A 14,545-nucleotide genomic window follows, 5' to 3' on the forward strand; every position below is an offset into this window, starting at 1 on the left:
AAGAGGCTTAGGCCTTACACAAGCCATGTACCATATTTATATATGCTTTTCCATGGAGTGTAATATTAATCAACAAATCAAAGATAAGCAGGAGAAAAGACTTGTATTTTAAAATATGTAGCTTCTGATTTTATCTGGGTAAGGAATCAACCCAAAATAACAGGCAGAGTAGCTATTCTGTGGGGAGAGTAATAGGTTTCCATGTGTGTATACATATGTTTAATGAGTTTATAGTCATTAAATGCACTCATGTACAAAGAATGTTATTTATACTTATTAAGAATAATATTTTTTATATTTTGGAAAACGTGGGTCTTTTTATATTCTCTAATTGTCAACAATGACATTATTACTTTCATAATGAAAGGTACATATTTTTAAAAAAAATTTCTGTTTCAGGGGCACCTGGGTGGCTCAGTCAGTTAAGGATCTGACTTCAGCTCAGGTCATGACCTTGCAGTTCCTGAGTTCGAGCCCCACATCGGGCTCTGTGCTGACAGCTCAGAGCCTGGGGCCTGCTTCAGATTCTGTGTCTCCCTCTCCCTGCCCTCCCCCGCCTCACATTCTGTCTCTCAAAAATGAATAAACATTAAAAAACTTAAAAAAAAAAAAATTGCCTATTTCAGACAAAACTCTCTACCACAGAAATACAGCTGAAAAATAATATTTCCACATAGACAAATATTTCAATATATTTTTGAATTTGTCAAGTGGTATGTTCATTGTATGCTGTCAAAACTTGTTATAGATGGGTATTTTAAAACACAGAACTAAAATTCTTTAATGCTTCTGTCCCTTGAATCTGTAACTATTCAATCTATATAGTTTAGAGCAGAAATGATGCTGTGTCAGCTTCTAGATCCAGACCATAAGAAATGGCAGCCTGAATGTCATTTGGGAATTCACTATTGTAAGACAGTCCAAGTAGCTTGTGCAGTGGGCTACAAGAGGCACTGAAGCCCTTTGGCCCACAGCCATGACTGAGCTCCTAGCTGAGAGCCAGCACCAACTGTCAGTCATGTGAATGAACCATCCTTAAACAAAGTGGATGTTCCACCCTTGAATTAAACCACTCCAACTGACCGGACATGCAGAAAGGAAGAGCATTCCTCTTGATCTATACCCAAATTGCTGGTCTGGAACCATCTCTACACCCAACATGGGGCTCGAGTTCATGACCTGGAAATCAAGAGTCTCATGCTCTACTGGCTGAGCCGTCCAGGAGCCCCAACAACTGCTATTATCTGAAGTCACTAAACTTTGAGCTGGTTAAGCAGCAATAAATAACCAAAAGAGCAGGATAAAAATTAAAACATAAATGCTGATTATAAAAAAGGCTTTAGCATTGCAGCAAAGCAATGTTACTGTCACATTGCATGTGTTATAACTAATCAGAATAGAAGGAAGAAAATCCTGATAAGTTTCATCAAGCTAATATAAATTTTGTCAATAAAGTTTTTAATCAATTGTATACAGTAGTGAGAAAATAATTCAAAGAGCCCTAGAATCTTTACTATTTTGTACATTGAGCAATCTAAGTATTAAAAAATTATTTGTTTAAATTTGGTGATTTAACTTGTTTAAATTGGCTTTGTAGGGTTTTATCTATATTGTATAATGATGTCATAACCGATAGTATTAACCTATATAGAAAATACTAGCTCTCTTAAATTGGAAAATGTAGGTACAGTATTGTCAAACAGAACAACATATAGAATAATAAAATGCATTTTACATGGAACTATATTTACAAAGTACTAAGCCTCTACGACATAATGTAGCCAAAAGAATTAGTCATATTAAAAATTATAAGCCAGAATCATGCTATATATTATTTACCAAAAGCAAGCACCTGAGAAAGTTAATAGTTCCATAATAAAACAAGTATTAAATAAAATGTTAAATATGTCTTAATTTCTATAATAGAAATGTTTCTTAAAAAAAGTTATGTATAATCTCTTTTCTTTAGAAAACTGGATGGCTTTTAATGGACTGTGGGAGCTCCAGGTATAGAAAAATACACTATAATAAATATTTTAATAAAATAAATAATCGTTTTTGTAACATTTAAAAAATCCATCTAAAGTTTTTTCTTTAAAGACATAGTTCTACAGAAGAATTGTGTCATAACACAAAAATTTAACTATTTAATGCATTTCTTTCATAAGGCACAGTTCTATAGTACAGAGTCAACCCATTCATCCAGATATGAACCAGAGAGTACAATTAATTGTATCTCTTGCCCACAAACTATTTTTACAAGATTTTCTCAATAGTGGAGTTATATCACAGAATTAGCATGGGTTCAGTCCTTTTTACTTGTTATACATCCATAGTATGAAAAGCAATGTTCAAAAAGGTGACACAGATACAAAATACCTTTACAAAGGGAATTGTATTAGCCCCCAAACTCTGCTTCCTCTTATAATGAAAAACCTGAGAACCAGAATGATTAATCGATTTGTTCCAGACCAAAACTAGTCCTGGAACCCTGCCACCTGCTTCTACCTCTTGTGTCTTTTCTAATATGTTATGCTCCTTCATCTGGCATGAGTGATTCCTATACAGTTACGAAATATAAAACAATGTATAACATTCAGGAAAGAGCAAAGCAAAACAATTTCCTCCACATGAAAGTCATCTAATTTATGTTGAAAAATTAGAAACCTTCATTTTGTCAAAGCACTTGCTACAGCAAGATACATCCAGATACATAAACATCCAGATACATGTATGTTTATGTATAATGCAGCATACAAAAGAAAATCCAGATACATAAACATCCAGATACATGTATGTTTATGTATAATGCAGTATACAAAAGAAAATTCATTAAATTCTTTCAAAAATATTTATTATAAAAAGTTAGTTATATGTTGATACTCTGCTACTTTTTATATTCCTGACAGCATATTTTCATTATATTTTCACTTATAATCAATAACGGATACAGAGTATTTTTGATATTTTAAAATATTTTGCCCTATGAAGCTATCTAGATTTAATCACCTAAAACACCCTTCTGTTTAAACGGTAAAAGAAGTCAGAGATGTGTTTAATCTTAACTGTTTCAACAATAAACTTTAGCTTACCTTTATGTAACATGATGCTAATAATAGAACTTACCAGGTGTAAGTAGAGTTGTTACGCAGAATAAGGAAAATAAAATATGTAGCTAATATAGCTAAAACACTTGGCATCATACCTGATATATTATATACTAATAAATGTTACTTGTTATTAAAGTTATGTTAATTTAGCTGTGATCAGGAATATGGCAATATTATTAAGATAGCAAAATATGAAGTAACATTTTAAAAAATTACTTATTTTATACAATATATATTTCTACTAAAAGGAGACTTGTTACAGTTAATTCAACTTCATAAAGTATTATTTTAGATATTAAAGAATTATTCATATAAATCATTTTAAGTGACCATAGAACCAATATATTTTAAGTGGCCTAAGATTGGTAAAACTGAAATTTAATGAAACTTACCACAAATACATGGGCTATTCAAAACAAGGAAAGTCTATATGTATAGTAAACATTCCTTACATAATTTTTAAAAATCAGCTTAACAAGTTGTATACCAGTGAAAGACTACACACACAATGAATTTAGCAATATTCCTTGAAATTTTTTTTCAGTAAAAACATTTCCATATTACATGTACCTACCTGGAGTAGATAAACAATCGACTGTCCCAAAGATCATGATTCCCTCTAGGTCCAGAATGAAAATAACAGGAATCTGTTCCATCAAACATATTCAATCCATCTTCTGAATTTTTTGAAGCATGGCTATGCACCACATCTAAGAGGACTGTAATACCCATTGAGTGAGCTGTGTCAACCAGTTCTTTCAGCTCTTCAGGCGTTCCATACCGGCTAAAGAATAAAGCAGAAACAAAATCATAACATATTTAAATCAAAGAACCATTTACTGTGTATCATTTGTTTTACCAGTGCAGTACTAGGTACTTTAAATATGAAAACACACTATGACATAATACTTGGGTACAAGTCAAAGTGGAATAGTATTTCTTAGTAAACAAATTTTAAGGCATTCCATAAAAAATAATTAAAATCCAGCTATTAGACATAGATTCATATCCCAATGAAAATTCACATTTTGAGTTTGTAGGTAATAAATTATTTTTCTTTTAAGTGTTTATTTATCTTTGAGAGACAGAGCATGAGTGAGGGAGGGGCGAAGAGAGAGGGAGACACAGAATCTGAAGCAGGCCCCAGGCTCTGAGCTGTCAGCACAGAGCCTGATGCAGGGCTTGAACCCACAAACCATGAGATCAAGAGCTGAGCTGAAGTCGGATGCTTAACTGACTGAGCCACCCAGGCGCCCCAGTAGGTAGTAAACTCTGTTTCTCTAAACTCAGAGTTTCTGACTTTCTTTTCCAAGGCTATTTTGCCTGGGGAGCATGGTAATCCCTGTTCATAAACCTGGCCATTCCTGTGAGTATGTATGCTTGGAAAGGCAGTCTCTTGGAGTATTTCTTTCAACGTCCTTGGTATCTTGAGTGAGGTCATCCCTCGTGTACCTACTTATTCCCAAACTGGAATGCCTTCAGGTGCCAGAAGGCCAAGAGGATGGGCCATGTCTGTCACCACCCAAGCAGAAAACATGGGTAGCTCAAAGGCACACGTTTGTGTTAATAGCAGCTTTCTAGTCTGCATGAAAAAGAAAACAAAAATCACTCCTCTAAGAGGGAAGGCTTTTCTTAACCTATGTAAAATCTCAATATTGGCCTTCCATAGCATCAACTTTACTCTTTAAGTAAATAATCACCCAGTCACCCTTGTAATTATTTATTATCTCACTTCCTCACTACATCATATGTCCCTTGAGGGCAGAGGCTCTTACTATCTGGTTTCCCATGATGCAGTACAGTGCTTAGTATATCGCAGGTCTCCTGGTAGTCAACTACATTGAGCAGCAAGAACTATCTTTAAAAAATGAAAATGTGATCATTTCATCCTCTACCCGAAGTCATACTTATACTCCCATTGTGCTTAGGATGAAGACTGTGGACATTATCAGGACCTACTGCACTGCCTAATTTGGCTCCTTCCAATAACTTTAGATTTAGGACACTTTACCCCTTTCTCTCCTTATCCCAGCCTTTTTTCTACTCAATGAACAGCATGCTCAGTAAATAAATAGCCTTAAAATCTCTTTCATTCATTTGTTTTTTCAACAAATACTTATTAAGCCATCTACCATGTGTCACGAAATTGTCTATGCTCTGAGATTCAGCAGTGAACAAAATAAATATCACTGCCCTTATGGAATTTATATTCTAGTTGGAGGATTGGAGGACTACAAATAAATAAGCAAAACATGGGGGATGTCAGATAGCATTAACTTCTCTAAAGAAAAAATGAAGCAAAGCCACTGGTGGAAAGGGCAGGTATGCTATTCTAAACAGGGTTATCAGTGAAAGTTTCATGAAGAAGGCAATGTTCAAGGGAAGACCTGAAAGAAGTAAGGAGCAAGGTGTGTGAATATCTAAAAGATAGGATATCCAGACATAAAGGGTATTGGGGACAGAGTTAAGCTAATAAGCTAGGAACACTGGAAGAATAGCAAATAGGCTAGTGTAGCCAGAGTGTAATGATCCAGAAAGAGATGAGCCCCGAGAGTCCACCAAGACCCAGAACACATGGAGTCTTATGGACCAATATAAGGCCTTTGACTTTTGCACTGAAAGAGATAGGGAATTGTTAGTGGGTTTTGAGCAAGAGAGGGACATGATCTGACTTTTATTTTAAAGTGGTTAGTCAGGTCACCATGCAGAAAGTAGCCCATGTATATGGAGGAAAGAAGGCTAGGGAAGGGGTGGAAGAACAAGAGGAAACAGAGTGAGAAGTTAAAAGGCTATTGAAATAATCCAGGTTATAGATAATGGCAACTTGGAACAGGATGGTAGCAATTGAAGAAGCCAGATTTAGGATATATTTTGAAGTTACATGTGGTTAGGTTTTATGATAGCTGAGTATAGGCAGGTACAGAAAGGGAAGAGTCCAGTATAATGTAAAGTATATTTAAGGCATAAGAATGGATGAGCCTTGATGAGACCCTCAACGTACATCATACATATACAGAAGAGAATGGAACCAAGGGCTGAACCCTGGGAGGTCCAATATTTAGTAGTCAGAAAAAAGCAAAGCAAATTAAAAAAAAAAAAAAAAAGCAGTAAAGAGATAGGAAATACACAAACAGGAGAATAATAGTTTCCTGAAAACCAGGGAAAGAAAAATGTCCTAACAAGGTACAAGTAATTAATTGTGCCAAATGCTGACAGTTCAAGTGGGATAATAGCTGATCATTGGACTTAACAGTGTGGAGGTCATCAGTATACTTGACAAAAGCAATTTCAATGAAGAGGAGAAAAGCCTACTCGGAATGAGTTCAAGAAAGGAGAGGAATGAAAGATTTAGAGATCACAAATACAGGTAATTTATTCACTATATTAGAGAATATATAGCGAAACAGGTAAAAGTATCAGTATTTTTTCTCTATGTCAGAAACACTATCTCCTTATTCCTACTTTACTCCTCCCCCAGTTCACTCTTACTTATGTTTTATATGTCAGTCTCAAATCAGTTCAGATCTAATCTAAACTGATCAGACCCCTCATTCTAGGCTCTTATAGTACCCTGTCATTTTCTTCCTAGCTTTTATTACAGATAGAAATCAGTATGTGTGATTATTGATGTCTATATTAAACCAATATGTATGATTATTGGATTGATGTCTATATGCCACAACAGTGTAAGTTCCATGAGATGGAGACAATGTTGGACATGTTCAGGTCAATACTTCTTCAATTACATAGGACTCTTTGTTGTCTTTCTGCCCAGAGATCCACATTCTTTGGATTTAAGCCCAGAAAGAAGGACAATCCTTCTGTGGGCAGTAATATGTCCTACCAAGAGCCTTCTCAGTAATGTTCCTATATGAGCCAATCTCTTTCCAGTAAAGGATGTGAGCTCTGGCAATAATGACTTCCAGGAGGCATGATTTTCTGATTAAGACTTGGGCCTCCAAATGCATGACAATTTCAGCACGTTAACTGGATACTTTTTAACAAAAATCATTTCATGAAAAGCAATGTTGAATCATGGCTAGCCAATAAGGCTTGATGAAAAGAGAGTCTATGATTGTAGTTAAAAAAAAAAAAAAAAAAGATAAACTGTTAACCCCCAAATAGATTACAAAACAATATCACATAAAATGTAAAAATTACTTTTATTTATTTTTTTTTTCTCAAATAAAAATGGTTATAATTGAGACTTTCATTTTACCTTGAAGCTGCAAAGAAGCTTGTGATCTGGTAACCAAAACTGGCATAGTAAGCATGCTCCATGATTGCCATCATCTGAATGCAGTTGTATCCTATATAGGCAAAGATCAAGTAGAAATTAAAAGCAATATTAAAAAAAAAATAAATGAAAAAGAAATACACACACACACACAGCATCTTTGTTCTAAGGACATTAAATTTTACATACGATCATTTACATACAAAGGATTTGATCACTTTGAAAAGTTCTACTTCTTTAACATCTTTGACTTGTCTGACCTTCTAATACAAAATTGGACAGTTAGTTCTTGAGAGTGGTACTCTAGTTATTTGAAATGTCTTCATTTTAACAAGTAATAAATGATATGCAAATATACTCTTAATTTGACTTTAGAATATTAAAGATGGCAATCTACATATGCTAAACTTCAGTTGCACTTATAATATTCACAGTGAAGATTATGAAAGCTAAATAAAAGTAACCAGTTGCATGCCATATACTTTTTATTTTACCTTTTTCCTTATATTTCAATTATTTCTACCATGTAACATAAGATACCCAGTAAATCCATGTTTCCACTAGGCAGCTATTACAAAGCCAGCATTAATTCTTCTACCTATACAATTGCTCCAAAGTTGTATGTGTGCACACATAGCCACACAGAACCTTAAAAGTATTTACTAATGTGTTTTTAATATAAGCCAATAATCAAAGAAGAAGAAACTTGTGATTTTTAAAATTATAACTAAATGAAATATTTTTTGCATCTTCAAATTTGGCAAAATTTTCAAATATGATTTGACTGGTTTGAAAGCTACATTTCTCTAATATACATAGAAAATACTCTGTCCTCAAAGGCCAATTAATGTCAATATAGCTTCTCATGTACATATTTCAGTACATAATTAATTCTGGAACAACTGCAATGTCACATTCCGAATTAGAGATTCATGGTTAAAGAGTAACATAAACTACACTTCATAATCTGCTGAGAAGTTATTATTCCTGGCTTTTTCATTATGAAAACAACCTCATTCACTTTATCATATTTCCATCATGATAGAAATATGTGTATAAACTGCTGCTCAGATAGCATAAATCAATTATATATCTTATAACAAAATATAGAGTTTGTAGTTTCTCTATTATAAAATAAAAATCATTCTTATGATCAAGCTCCAACTTATAGTTTTTATTATTAATTTTATGGCATTACTCATTCTTCGATTCATTTATGTTCTGAGTACTGGGCTATTCAACTTATGCACAACAATGAGAAGAAGAGAATCCTTGTTCTGTCCAACCTTTTGCAAGATCTGGGTCATAAACAATGTACTGCAGTATGAAATGGCAGCACATCTCAAATATAACAATTTAAATATAATATCTATTAAATATAATTAATATTAAATTATTCATACATTTAATTAATTTAGGTTTCACGAATTTGACTTCACTATCGCAGATAATTAACAGCAATGTACAACTAAAAACTTTAACAGTGAGTTGCAAACCTTTCTTCTAGCCAAAGTTTAGACTGCCTACCAGAAGCAGAATAATTAAATGTACTTTATCTTCCTGCCTAGCTGTTGGAGCAGGTGCTAATATGCTGTGAAATGATAAAAAGGCATTACCTATAAAAAGAAAAATAACAAATTTAAAGCATACTGAATCAATAATTCAGCAGTACACTATTAACTCTCCTGGCTGTTCCCATGAAGACAAGAATCTATGTCATTACAGTCCAACATGCAAACACCTAGAACGATGTATCTCAGAAAGATGTACCATAAATATCTGTCAAGTAAGTCATCCAGACTGGAGCTATATATACTTAGATTCTGATACAAAATGAGTTCCAGTAACCTTAAAAAAAATATGATTTTTTCCCCTAACAGACTAAAATGAACATGCTATAATCAATGACCACTTAAATTGATAAAAGTTCTCTCCTGTAGAAAAGTAATTATGCTTACATATTTATCTACAATTTGGAAGCCATCAGTTCACATTACTTAAAATTGAAATTGGAATAATATCTTGAATTCTTACACTCTATCTTATTCCATTTCTCTTTTCTATGCTATCACTATTACAGGGCAATTTGAGAAGCCTAAAATAAAATGCATTTCTATTACATATTTAATCTCTTAACACAAAAAAAGAGACACTTGTAATTAGCTTTTCTAATAAGAGAACAGACTCATTAAAATTTTATCTGAATAAAAATCACAGTTATTACTTACCAAGGTCTTTGATTCTCGGTAGTACATTGTATGTAAAATGTTTATAAGAAGCTATTTTTCCTTCATAGGAAGAAATTCCCACATGAGATTCATAAATTCTTACACCTCTTGGCTTCTTTGGTCTGGAATGCTTAAACTACAGAATATAAAATTACATAAAGAATTAGATCAGAAATGCAGGTATGATACTATCTGATTTAGCATGTTAAATGGAATGGTGAATCAACTCAGTCAAACAGTTTGGAACTGTTTTTGCATATAAAAGGCATTTGGCTACATCCATTAAATTTTTCTCTTAAAAGTAAATTCCTTTTTAGAACCATATTAATGGATCTGTTTGAAAAGAGTAATCATGTAATGGCTTACACCTTATCATTGAGCCTTAAAGAAAACATAAGAGCTTAAAATGCATACATAATTATCAAATGCAAAGCATTTATCAACATGCTCCAATAACTTAAAAGACAGAGATGTGAGTTCAAACATACATAGAAACCTTGAAAAAAACCCTAAATAATATATTCATGAGGTATCTTCCCTATTCCTTGTTCCTAAGGACATTGATCCTGCTTCTAACTCATGACAATGAGAAATATTACCTCACTGAAGATTCCATGATGAAACAGAAATTGTGGCTTAAAAAAAAAACAAAAAAAAAAAAACAACAGTATCCCTTACAGGTCAGTATGTAGAGATTTAGTTTTCTTTTTCCCTTCTCCTAACCTCAGTAACACATGATAAAACAAGAACTCACTACTATATTCTACTGGCTACAGATGATGGACTCTGATAATGTGTAGAGCATATCGGGTACACTATGATGTAAAATATAAAACTGGCAGAGAAGAGAGAAGTTGAACATTACTATAAAAGTTATAAAAATAAAAATTAATTTTCCTAGAAATATTGGAACAAGCATTTATTTAAAGATTTGTTGTTCTCACTTTATATGGGTGTTCTGGATCCCAGTGTGTCCAATCGTAATTCACATTTTCACCTTCACGAGTCACATACTTCGCCCATGGTGAAATACGATACAAGATCTCTCCACTTTTACTCCTAATAACTACCTAAAAAGAGAATGAGATGTTATTGCTTTAAAATACTTCGAAAGCTCTAAGATAATGCCTAAGAGTTTATGAGCACTGCTACAATTAAGAAAAGGAGGAATGGTCTTAAGAATCTAAACTACCACACTGATGTGTGGCCTTAAAAATGTTTAAATTCCATGGAGTTTACTTTCTCATCTCATCTGTTATAGTATATGATTATTTAAGTAGATTCCAACTTAAATATTTTATAATTCTCTGGCAACTGCCAACATTGCCAACCAACCATTAGAGTGCTTAATTAAAGTAAACATAAAATAGATAGTAAAAAAAAAAAAAAAAAAAAGAATATTATTTGGAAGCTACTGTCAATAAATTAATCAACAAGAAGAAATAATCTTACTGTATTAAAAAAAAAGTAATGAGCTATATTGCCATCTCTTGCATTTCTTTTTCATAGCAATCATAACATTTTCAAGAAGCTAAAGGAGAAAAATGGATTTTGATTAGCATTTGTATTGTGCACAGGCACATATACATACATACATACATACATACATACATACATACACACACAGATACCACCCTGCAAATATTTTCCACCATTTTCAACTTCCTCTGCACCCTATTCCAAGTATGCTTTACCATATTAAACCAATAATTTCCCCCTTTAAACATCCATTCCTGTATTTGCCAATAGAATCCCTATTATTATCATTAATAAAAAAAAATCAATAAAATGCAAATCTACCCTTTTAGAGAGGATACTAAATAAAGGACCTTGAATTGATCAACAAGGTTAGATAATAAAGTGAGTCACATGAGCAGAGCTTCCAAGTGAATGAAATGGTACCTTTTTAAGAAAGTTTTTTAATTAAACCTAAAAGATGGTATATGATGATGAAAATTGTTCAGATTAGGAGCTATAACATTAGCATTGAGAGAGAATATATTCTTCAGTCTCCTTTAATAGTAAAAAATCTAGTGTGCATAATTATTAGAAATTAAATATTTGTATAATACTTTACAGTTTAGAAAGGACTTTCATCGTCATATCTTACTAGATTCTAGAGAAACTTTATAACCTAAATATTACATGAGATTGAATTGCCAAAAGTCCCAAAGTCACCGAGTAGCAGAGCCAAAGCTGAACACAGAGCCTCTGATACTCACTTCCTTACTCTTAACAGGTAACCACTGCACTTCCTACAGATACTAAAAAATAAATAAATAATAAACCCTGATTTATGATGGAAGGGGCAGGTTAGTTGTGAAAAGGAATATCTAACTTAGACGAACAAGATTCTTTTTCCTTCATTATTATTATATCCACTGATTGAAGCCAATGACAGCCAAATATTTCTATCATTCAAATCATTATCACCAAAAAATGAATAGGATTAATCCACTTCAGTAGTAGTTCATCCCAAAAATATATGTCCCTTGAGCCACATGAATTTCTGGTATAATATATAATTGTATATGTTTAAAGCATATTACTTTTTTCTCACTCATCAACTGAGTACAAGCTATGGGAAAGTAAAATATTAGAAATCGGTTTTCAATAAATAGCACTTTGCCTAATCCACCCATCTGTCTTTTCTCTCTTTTGTTAAATGGCTCCACAGTCCCTGCAAAGGATGATCATGAACCCACAATTATTTGTAAAGGTATCTGTTGGCAGAGAGAATGTTTGAAACTTTAAGTAGCTGGCATCAAGAATCTCCTCATGCTAAACGTAATTTTCATTCTTTAGAACACTGCTTGTACACGACTTTAGACAACATCTTTAGAACATTGCTTGTACACATGCCTTCAGAGGCTACTGTGTGATGTATGTTGAAAGGAACAGTCCCTCTGTGGGTCTCTAATATTCCTACATATTTTGCTGGGTAGGCCAAGAATACAAGGCCCTGACAGTTACTGACAAAAGCCATTTCTCAGAGTTGTGTTTGTAGCATGCTACCCTGAGGAATGAGATAATGTCTGCCTTCAAGATACAGAATAGGCTTGCTTATTGCTTGCTATAAAAGAATGGATTCCCCAAGATGAATGTTCCTGAGCTATGATGCAAACCAACTGTGTCAGCAGCATCCATCTGGACCGTGTGGTGTCACCCATGGGATTTGAAAACAAAGATAACCAATGCAAATATGATGCTCATACTGTTTACTCTGCTGTGACTAATAAAATCATTTGTCTCTGACCCAGGAGTCCTGTGCATTCTGCCAGGTTCCATAAAATAGTAACAAGTAATAAGCTTGTAGGTAGGGTAAAATCAAACTCTACACCTGACAAAGATTTATTTAATCATTCACTGAGTGACCTCAATATCCTTGTTTCCAAAAGTTCTATTTCTTCCCTCACTAATAGTCTATTAGTATTGTTACTTAGGGTAGAAAATTTTAAATATCCAATTGCCTCTTTCCTTTTCAGCAACAGAATTATAACCCAGGTACTTCAATGACATGTAAAGCAAAGCTTGTCATCAAATCTGAAACACTTATCTGTGATCATTATGTAAAAGGTAAGTAAAATCTCTTCTTTAGGCCCCTGATTTGGAGGCTTCTTTCTTACTTCAGTTTTTCCTAAGCACTCACCTGTAGAAGCCACCTCACCTTGGTTTTTTTTTTTTTTCCATTTGCTGTCCTTAAATTGTTGTGGTAATCAGCTAAGAGTATTATAAGAAATCCAAATAAACCTAACTTGAGACAAGTTCCAACGAATAAGGAATATAATCTTTCTGAACTAAGTTTTGCACACATTTGGGGAGGTGCAATACCTAGATTTTGGCTCTCATGAGTTCAGATTCAGATAAAAGGATTTTTAGATGATGAGATAAGACTTTACATCACTTAATTTATAACCTCAAAATAGCATATGGTATATAGCAAACTGAAAAGAGATAGCCAGATTGATCTTTCAAGGATAATAAGTCTAACAGCTGAAGTATAAGAATTCTCTTGAGACTCTCAAATTAAAAGGCTTATACACTGCTAGTATAAGTGTAAAACAGTATAAAAGCTCTGAGGAGCAATTTGGCAATATGCCTAAAAAAATTTTTCAAAAATTCTCAGTGACTCAGCAATTCTAATTATAGAAACTTGCCATGGAAGTAATCAGAGATGTGTCCAAAGAACTATATCCTTGTCTACTGACCTTCATGTTACTTTTATTGGCAGAGTGAATGACTGAAGAATGTATAGCTGTAAAAACTGTAGCAATGAATTATATTGAAGGTTGTAAGAATATTCTTTCAAGTTATGAAAAAGAATGGGCTGAATCTTCCAAATGTAAATGCATACAAACCCATGGACTGAAGTATTTAAACAAATAGAAAAGAAATATTTAGATAGTTGGCTATGGATAGATTATTAGCAGCTTTTGTTGGCAGTTTCTATATATTACTTCATTTCATTTATATAACTTTGTTGATCAGAAACAAATAAGGACTGTCAATACATTTATACAACTGCATATACATTTGTAGAGCTGTGCTAGTCAAGTTGCATATTATGTACCTTAAATATATTGACAGTGTCAGAAATAAAACTCCAAAAATATATCAAATTACTTTAAAGGAATATGCTAATGAAGATAATGTGATGAAGTTTTTATAGGGCAAATAGATACTTTTAAAAATTATAACATTTTCCTAGATTATAAAATATTAGCAGGCTCATTTTTTAATAAGCCAAATTATCTCTTTGACTTATGGGAAGCTGCCATCAAAAGATGTTACTAAACAAACAAGTGTATAAAAGAAACCTCTACCTGTGCAAAAGCCAAATTGACTTACTGACTATATGCAGTCAAATTTTATTTAGAAAATGTCATTTAGAACTGACATAAACAATGTAAGGAAGTTTGGTAAAATAGAAAAGATCTTTAAAAAAAAATGTCGGGCACCTGGGTGGCTCA

The 14,545-nt window shown here is 33.1% G+C and overlaps 1 protein-coding gene across 4 annotated transcripts in view; it reads right to left on the bottom strand.

The window, feature by feature from the left end:
* Nucleotides 1–14,545, bottom strand: part of GBE1 (1,4-alpha-glucan branching enzyme 1) — a 290,641-nt gene that overhangs the window by 151,027 nt on the left and 125,069 nt on the right. For all 4 annotated transcript variants that reach the window (XM_019839239.3, NM_001009872.1, XM_045036323.1 and 1 more), the window contains 4 exon segments: nt 10,520–10,645; nt 9,576–9,711; nt 7,330–7,420; nt 3,685–3,894 (listed from right to left, as the gene is read on the bottom strand). In XM_019839239.3, the coding sequence (XP_019694798.1) occupies nt 3,685–3,894; nt 7,330–7,420; nt 9,576–9,711; nt 10,520–10,645 (563 nt within the window).

Source organism: Felis catus, chromosome C2 (assembly GCF_018350175.1).
Source record: "Felis catus isolate Fca126 chromosome C2, F.catus_Fca126_mat1.0, whole genome shotgun sequence".
Taxonomy (NCBI): domain Eukaryota; kingdom Metazoa; phylum Chordata; class Mammalia; order Carnivora; family Felidae; genus Felis; species Felis catus.